The 9,342-nt window shown below is 38.9% G+C and overlaps 1 protein-coding gene across 1 annotated transcript in view; it reads left to right on the top strand.

Moving 5' to 3' along the window:
• The window catches only part of tbc1d19 (TBC1 domain family, member 19), a 26,622-nt gene that overhangs the window by 13,600 nt on the left and 3,680 nt on the right, over positions 1–9,342 (top strand). The window contains exons 12-20 of the mRNA XM_014016176.1: positions 1,796–1,870; positions 3,212–3,274; positions 6,596–6,680; positions 7,020–7,058; positions 7,168–7,200; positions 7,296–7,405; positions 7,790–7,881; positions 8,288–8,403; positions 8,488–8,558. Of these exons, the coding sequence (XP_013871630.1) occupies positions 1,796–1,870; positions 3,212–3,274; positions 6,596–6,680; positions 7,020–7,058; positions 7,168–7,200; positions 7,296–7,405; positions 7,790–7,881; positions 8,288–8,403; positions 8,488–8,558 (684 nt within the window). The remainder of the gene's footprint in view (positions 1–1,795; positions 1,871–3,211; positions 3,275–6,595; positions 6,681–7,019; positions 7,059–7,167; positions 7,201–7,295; positions 7,406–7,789; positions 7,882–8,287; positions 8,404–8,487; positions 8,559–9,342) is intronic.

Here is a 9,342-nt window from a genome sequence, read left to right as displayed (position 1 = left end):
CTTCAGAAGTTTAGACATTCTTCTGTAACCGATGCCATCATTATGCTTTGCAACAATAAGGTTGTTCCATGCCTTTTTACACCTCCCTTTCTTCATGTGTTCAATACTTTTTCCCTGTGCCATTCCACATTATTACAAATAACTTCATTTCTGGACATTTATGGTTTGATTTCTTTGTATGTATGGATCACTTGGGTTGTTACCGACATCTGATGAAAATTTCATGTCATTAGCACCTCTAGTAATATATTTACTGAGAAAAATGGTGACGTGTACAATACTTATTTTACCCGCTGTAACACCAACAGATCTATGTTTTCTCTGTATTTACCATGATGCTGTTTATCTTGGCTGGTCACAGCTGCATGTACAAATGTTAGGATAATCAAATGCTTTCGCTCCATTTGCCCAAACAGTACGCCTGCCTGCCTGTCCATGTGGCAAAGGCCTGTTCAAAACTCAGTCCAGACCCCTCTGCTGATGCCAAGTCCAGAAAACAAATGATGTGATTAGAGGATTGATTTGTTTAAAGCGACAGAAAGATCTGGAAAGTGTCAGCAGGACTTGAGCTGCACATTAAACAGAGTGTGACAGATGAGCTGTGCAACAATTCCCTCTGTCTCACACACCACTTCAAGCATGAGCAGCTATTACCTCTGATATTTAAAGAAATATATCGCCTTGTTGGGGCCCATGTTTCCACTTTTCTCCAGTAAGATAAACAACCAGCGTCGGGTCTTTTAGCAGACTCTGTTTGAACTCTTCGGCTGATGCGGTCCACGTAGCCACGGTGGGTTTCGRCTTTCCTTCCCTCAGCTGTCAAACGTGCCTCCTTCCGTTTCTGCTCTCAACGTCCGCGGCGCTGATCATCGTCAAGAGGCTTCCGAACTGTCGCAGTTGACATTTTTATTGCTTTGCTCGGACCTGCCTCAAACCGGAGACACGTTTTGAGTGTAAGCACAYGCTCGGAAACACAGCAGCCCCTCCGTTAGGCTTCGTTTCATCTCGCTAACATCGACGAGAAGCCCTAAAGTTGATTAAGCTAGTTTTGTGAAAATATTACACGAATGAGAATCTTTTTACTTCTCGTACTTTCGGTACTGGTTAGGAAAAACCTTAAAATGTTCACAACCAAAATCCTTGTAAAATCACAGAGTCTGATAGGGGGGTCTGCAACCTTTACAATCAAAAGAGACATTTCTGCCTTTTGGCTTTTCTTTGTAACATATGAGCCGAGGGTTTAAAGCACAAGTGTCGAAATCCAGTCCTCAAGGGCCATTATCCAGCATGTTTACTTGTTTCTCTGCTCAAACACACCTGATTTGCATGAATGGGTGATTAACAGGCTTCTGCAGAATTTAAATAGGTAACTGATTCTCTGAATCAGGTGTGTTGGAGCAGAGAAACAAGGGAAAYGTGCAGGGTAGCTTAGTTTGACACCCCACGGTTTAGTGCTTTGTGTGGACCAGAACTGGGCCAGACCAATCTTTGCCATGTGAGTGTTTGATTGACGCTTGAGTTCAAGGCTGAGTTTTAACCTAGAGTTTCAAAACAAAGCTTACAAATCCTCTTCAAAATAAAAGTCTGGCAAAGTCATAGCCTAGTTTCTTGCAAACATAAGTTTCAAATGACTTTTAGAGAAGAAGGTTGATGGAAACCTTTCAAAATTTAATTAAGAAAAGTTCAAGTTGGACTTTACTAAATGTTTTGCCAACCTTCTAATATCTCTTATACCATATTCAGGATGTTGTTCAAGTTATTCCCGACATAAAACAAGTTAAATCTGCATTTTCAGGATGTGATGCATTACGAACAACTGAAGGCTGGAGTCATACAACACAGCCTGCTGGTTGATAACCTCATCTACAAGGTGAGTGCCTACATAGTTTTTGTAATTATTTTTTTATTTTTGACCTGCATTGTTAAACATTTCTGAGTATCACAACCTTAAAATAGGGCCACACAACAAGATATTTTTTTATAATTATTACGAGAATAAAGTCATAATATTATGAGAATAAAGTCGTAATATTGCGAGAAAAAAAGTCAATCTTACATGACATGTCCATTTTCTGTTCCTCATTTCCTCCCTATTTTCCTCACACCTTCAGTGGACAGCCATACGTCTCTTTATGAAGTAGCCCGTGATGACTTAGCTGGGTCACTGTTAGAATAATTTGCTTCATCCAAATTAGCTTTGTGACGACTAAATCTGTCAATGCATCCATTAATTACAATACAGCTTCAGTTTATCATGTACGTAGTCATTTGCACAATTTCCAAGTCCTGCTGCTGATAATTTGATGCTAATGTGCTAAAAGATCAACTATTTATTTTAAGCAAAATTAAAGTATAATTTGACAAGTTGCTCAACATTCCTCATTTGAATGCAGCGTTAACTACATGCCTTTTTGTGTAAAGGGTTTAGTATTACAACTTTGATCTTAGAATATTATGACTTTATTCTCATAATATTATGACCTTAATCTCGTAATGTTACGACTTTATTCTCATAATATTATGACTTTAATCTCATAATATTACGATTTTATTCTCATAATATTGACTTTATTTTCATATGCCATTAATGTCATAATATTATGACTTTATTCTCATAATATTATGACTTTATTTTCATATGACTTTAATGTCGTAATATTATGACTTTATTCTCATAATATTATGATCTCATAATATTATGACTTTAGATCTCATAATATTATGACTTTAATGTCGTAATATTATGACTTTATTCTCATAATATTATGATCTCATAATATTATGACTTTAGTGTCGTAATATTATGACTTTATTCTCATAATATTATGATCTCATAATATTATGACTTTAGTGTCATAATATTATGACTTTATTCTCATAATATTATGATTTTAATCCCGTAATGTTACGACTTTATTCTCATAATATTTTGATTTTAATCTCATAATATTACGACTTTATTCTCATAATATTATGACTTTATTTTCATATGACTTTAATGTCGTAATATTATGACTTTATTTTCATAATATTATGACTTTAATGTCGTAATATTATGACTTTAATCTCGTAATGTTACGACTTTATTCTCATAATAATGACTTTATTCTCGTAATAAAAAAATCTTGTTGTGTGGCCCTAATACACCGTCGTATTTACCATCAAGCTACAGTTGAACAAAAATTAAAATTTGAGCTCTTATTTTGTTCAGGACGTGAAGCTCACCGCTAGCAACGACGACTACTACTTCGTGTTTGAAGATTTCCTCTACCAGGTAAGGCTTGTTTTGTCTATTTAAAGAGTTCTCCCTCCACAATCTCTACCTACGTAAAATGGAATCTTGTCAACACAGTTGTTTGTCAGTAGTAATTTGGGAGTTTATTTTTCATTTTGCCAGATCTGGTAGTGAAAACGATGGCGTTTGTCTGCTTCCATTAACAGTCTACTGTCCATAAATTAAACCAAGTTTCTGAAAGTGACAGTTCAAGCATCTCCTAGGGTTTGATTGTTGTAAATATTTATACTTAATGACACTTCCAATCTGAGAGCGTTCAAGCTTTATCTACTGTTACACAATCAGTCTAGACAAGGATATGACTTGGGGAAAATCAGCTTCTCCGGTAGTCTCTGCTCTATTTGTCTTTGATACACRACAGATAAACATGTTTATACGCTTGGCACCGCATTTATTTATTATCYGTTTGCCTGTCATGCTCCTTGGCGGCTCACGAATGAGCACAGCAGGTGTATCAAGAACAGATCTCCAGTAACCCCCTGGCCAATATTGACTAATGGCAGACTCACCAGGTGGTGAAAGAATCCACTTATGTCAGGATGTTATTCTAAAGCTTATATGGCTATTAATTATCTAAGGTTTCTGAGAAAAACCCCAAGTGTCATTTCCTAGAAGTGTTTGATGAGGAGCCATGTGTTGGCCACTTGACATGTGCTTGTTTAGATGTGTTTGCATGAATTTCTCTCTCGTTTTTGAAGATGAATTAATTGCTGACGAAGCAGTTTAATGTTTGCAAAGACACCATGTAGCTTCGCTTTACCTGGATTTAACAAAGCAGGGTGTCTTCAGAAGGTAAATGTTACTGAACAAATTAATAAAAAAACATTTTGTATCAGTTATTTTAGGGCACTGAAGTTCTAAAGAATAAATAAACACAACTTTTAAACAACCCCAAGGGAAGGTGTCATGTTGATTAATTTATTTTGATAGTCCCTGTTTCGTCCACAATACTTAAATCTACAGTTTGTAAAGCACATGTTGACACATAACTTACAGTTTTTAAGTGTACGCACTGGGACTGGCTTATCTGTCCCGTCTGCAACGAGGCTTCAGTCCACAATTATCCTGAAAAAAAGAAGAAAGTAGTAAAACAAGACTGAGCGGGATTGTTTTTCACACCTGTCTTTGTCACCCTCTTTGTCTCTCTCTCTGCCACTGTGTCAGGAATTCTGACTAAAAGTTTAAAAATATATTACACGGACTGGGCCATTTTATTTACACACAAAGCATTCTGGGTAAATGATGACGTGGATAGGTCCTCGGTGCAAGGCTGCTAGCGAGCTATATCCACCCTGAAGGTTAATCTTGGACAATATCTGATGATCGACTCTTTTAAATGAAACCAGAGAGCGTTGACAGAGARGAGAAGGTAGAAATGACTCAGCCTGTAACTGAAAATATGGATGGAGGACCTCAGTTTAGCTTGCTTGTCGCGCTAGCGCCAGGCTTATACATATATATGGAGATAGTGTCGGCACTAGTGCAAAGGCTAACAGGCTAAGCTGAGGTTCTTCTTCCATGAAGCAGCTCTGTTGTCCTCCATCYATATTTTCAGTTMCAGGCTGAGTCATTTCTACCTTCTCCTCTCTGTCAACGCTCTCTGGTTTCATTTAAAAGAGTCGATCATCAGATATTGTCCAAGATTAACCTTCAGGGTGGATATAACCCGCTCACACCTATCCATGTCATCATTTACCCAGAATGCTTTGTGTGTAAATAAAATCGCTCAGTTCGTGTTAAAATACTGTATATTTAAAAAAAATTACAAAACTAAACAGCCTACAGTATTTTTACAGTGTTTATTTTTACAGTTAAAATAAATGTTTATCAAATAAAGTAATGTTACAACTAATCAGGGATCCCTTTAAATAATATTGATTTAATAAACAAAGACCAGAGAGTTTATTTTGTTAAAGAGTTCTCCTTTGATGTCACTTCCTGTTTCACTTTGGCTGAGCCAAATCCAAAAATAAAATAGGCTAGTTATGAGACAAAATGTGTAAAATCATGTGTATTATGCCAGTTTTTTAAGAATAAAGAAGTTTTCTTTGACTTTTTGTATTTGAAGGATAGGCACGTCACAGGCATTTTAAGAGTCTGTGTGAAAGGTTGGTTTCCTTCTTCCAACACGTTTTCCTCGGGTAGAAAATATCACTTTTATAAAACTGAACAGAAATCTGACTTTGATGAAAAAAAAAAACTTCTTCTCATACACTCATTTTGTAAATTGAGTTACCGCTCCAAGCTCAGTTCAGTCTGCTTCAGTACATCCTGACCTCCTGGCTCCAGGTGCACCGCTCGAGTAGAACTCTTACCTAAGAGGAAGCGAGGTCGCGTGAAGCCTTCACCGGCACCAGAACTAATAAAAAGAACATTACCCACATTATCCCATCCACAGGCAATAAGACTGCTGCACAAAAACCTTAGGTACTGGGCATTCATGATACATGGATGTAACACACAGACACACACAAGTTTGTATTTCACTATATTAGGACCATTCATTGACTTCCATCCATTTGTATAGCCTAAACCTGACCCCTTACCCTAAACCTGACSCCCTCCTGGTACATGCCTAACCCTAAACTCAACCTAAACTCAATTCACACCTCGGTCTTAAACCTAACTCCCAACCCAAAAATGGTGGTCCGTCCTATTAGAACTGGTCTTTGGTCCCCATAAGGACTACTAGTCTTGACAAGGTAGGTGTGTACACCAGAAACAGTCCTAAATGGGTAACAAACGCAAACAAGTACACACACTCTCTAACACATACATTGGATTTTCTATACACATGGGGACTATGCATTGACTTCCATTCATTTTCCAGTAATTTYTACAGCCTAAACCTGAACATTTACCTAAAACCTGACCACCCCAGTACACACCCAACCCTAAACCTAACCTAAACTCAATTCACAGCTTGGTCCTAAACCTAACCCCGACCCAAAATCAGCATTGTACCTGTGGGGACCAGGCTTTGGTCCTTATAAGGAGCGTTGGGTCTCCACAAGGCTGTGTTTGTTTGGAAAATGGTCCCCATGAGGTTTCCACCTGATCTCCAAATTCCCCAGATCCCAGTCTGACATCCTGACAGACAAAACCATCAACCTGTAGTGTTGTGTAAAAGTTTTAAAGCACTACTTTTTTTTACTTGCCCTCCAAGAAACCAGACTTTGCTGTGCTTTTTAGTGGCCTTGATCTTCTCCAGTCTTCCTGAAAGTCTTTTTAAAGTCTTCTAAATGTTTAACACCAATCGTGTGTGTGTGTGTGTGTGTGTGTGTGTGTTTGTTCCTCCAGGTGCTCTTATGTTTCTCTCGAGACACCGCCGTCCTGGAGCACTTCAATTACAACAGCGCCATGCCTCCCAAATCCTTCCTTCACGGTGAGATCCAGGAAGACATTTTGGCTCCTGTTTTTATATTTATTCTATTTTTGCTTACCCTCTTATTTAATCTGGTGAGCCCCACTGAGATCTTCAGTGGTTGGTTCTATAATAAGTTCTTGCTCAAATAAAGGAAAAAAGTTCAGAAATAAGCAAAAAGACAGAAGAACTGAGGTCAGATCTTGAAGTTGTAGAAAGATGGGGCAGAGAAAATAAAAGCTTCTTTGCTATGTGTAGTGCAGACCTTTAGGCATTAAGCAGACAGCTTTGCATGCTAAAGTAAAACCAATTTTAAATGTTGACGGTTGTTGTGTTTGTGCGTCTGTCTTTCGAGAACAGTGGGAGACGAGGAGCATGTTGTTGTTTATCCTCCAAATGGTGAGCTTCCATTCAGACATTTGCATCAATTTAATAAAGAATAAATGTTTCTAAACTACACACGAGACTGTTGAGAATCTAAACTAAAATGAATGTCTYGTTTGAACAGGAGTAATTCCTTTCCATGGGTTTTCAATGTACGGTGAGTACAGTTTTGTCTGAACGAGCAGGATATAAAGCCATAAAGAGTCTGACGTACAGAGTTTACAAGTGTCTTTGTGTATGTTTGTCCCTCAGTGGCGCCCTTGTGTTTCTTGTACAATGAGCCATCCAAATTGTACAGTGTCTTTCGGGAAATGTACATCCGCTACTTCTTCAGACTGCACTCCATCTCTTCCTCTCCTTCAGTAAGGCTGCTAAATGTCAAACTCAGAACATTGTTGTCCTATTCGCAAAGAATACAAGACAAAGTAATTTGTTTATTTTTGAACTCAGACTTATGATGTAGCATCCTCATTTACAATATAGCCAAGCTAACACAACAGAAAAGAACAATCATACAAAATATGGGAAAATTATGTTTTAAACAATAAAAAAATGAAGTAAAAAAAACAACAACAATAAAATAAAGTAACCAAAATACAAACTCAAGTTTAAACCATTTTAGAATTCGAAGCGATTAAAGACCAAATCATTTTTTWATTATGACCTGATGCATAAAACCCTAGAATTAAAAGAGCTTTCTCTACCTCTACATTTTTTCTCACACTGTTGCACGTTTGCTCCTGCAGGGCATCGTGTCCCTCTGCCTGCAGTTTGAGCGGCTGCTCCAGACCCACCTGCCTCAGCTCTTCTACCACCTTCGACAGATCGAGGCTCAGCCGTGAGTCGACGCCTCTGTCCTCTGTGGGTTCATGTAGAGGAGCTGTAAGGTTTGGCATCATTGCTAAAGAGCAAATAACCTGAGGGGGGTATTTCATCACCAGAAAAGTGCAAAGATGTACAAAGACAGGCATCTTGCTTTCTCATGAAACACTAATGATTATTTTTAGCATCTATTTTGGCCTTTATGCCATATATTTTACACTTGTACMGATGTGATTTATGCACAGTCATGGTCTGGTTTCAGTGCAAACCTGATGAGCTGGTGCCATCTTGTGTTCAAGGCTGGGATCACAGCTTCCTCTCAGTTTTGGAGTCTTTAATTTGAGCGCAGGACCTGATCGTCCACAGCCAGTAACCTGATAATAATTTCAGCTCATTGCAGATGTGTTTGTTCTGGTCCTCAGCCTGCGTATAGCCTTTAAGTGGATTGTGCGAGCCTTCTCTGGGTACCTCTCCACTGATCAGCTGCTGCTTCTTTGGGATCGAATCCTTGGATATAACTCACTGGAGGTTGTTGCAGGTAAGTCATTTCTAWTTGTCTATTTTCTCCACTGTTTTTGATTGTGAGTATTTCCTCCCTGACGGCCTTACTCCCCCCCTACAGTTCTTGCTGCCGCAGTGTTCGCCTTCCGTGCCGAAAACCTGATGGAGGTGACGTCACTGGCCTCGGCCGAGGTATGTCTGTCGCACGTTAGACTTAATCGAGTTTGCAGGTGTGTTTGAAACTTTGAGTCTAGTCCCTCACCCTCTCTCTCCCCTCACACACCCCTCTGTCTCCTCACATACTCATGGAAGGCCGCAAATAGCCACTAACTACCAGTTCCAGTAACCCAGTCTTAGTGAATGCATGTCCCACTGGCCTGCACCTTCCTACCCCSCAGCACGTGTACCGGCCCACCAACTCAGCATGTCCTCTGCCTACGTGTCCCGACATCTTAAAGGGATCACATTCGCTGAAAGGCAAACTGAACTACTGAAGAACTTTTGATGAGATGAACGAACCTTTGGACTCAACCCTGATTCAAGATGGCTGCCACAGGCAACTGACTTCAGCCGATACATAAATATCTGTGACTGAGTCGATTTGACATGTTCACTGTGTCCAAATTCAGGGGCTGCATCCTTTGAAGGACCCAGTCGACGTGGGCCGGGTCCTTTGTCGACCGCGAAGACCAGAAGAAAGTGTCTGCAATAAAATGTCCACCTAACCAAGTTTTAAAATCTTATATCCAGCCAGAAAGTCTTTTTGATCATGATATGAGACTGATTTACTAAACAAGAACTGATTGTGTAAGAATAATAATCTTGTTTTCAGAATGTGTAAGATTATTTGTCTTGTTAGCCTGAAAATTTGAATCAAATTAAGTCAAAAATGTCTGCCAATGGCGTAAAAAAATTTTACTTGGTAAGATTCTTGAAACACTTGATTTGACTCAATTTTTTCTAATTTCTAGAATCT

The sequence above is a fragment of the Austrofundulus limnaeus genome, unplaced genomic scaffold, assembly GCF_001266775.1.
Source record: "Austrofundulus limnaeus strain Quisiro unplaced genomic scaffold, Austrofundulus_limnaeus-1.0 Scaffold140, whole genome shotgun sequence".
Lineage (NCBI taxonomy): Eukaryota > Metazoa > Chordata > Actinopteri > Cyprinodontiformes > Rivulidae > Austrofundulus > Austrofundulus limnaeus.
Note: the sequence above shows the minus strand (reverse complement) of the source record. Positions and strands in the feature narration are given on the sequence as shown.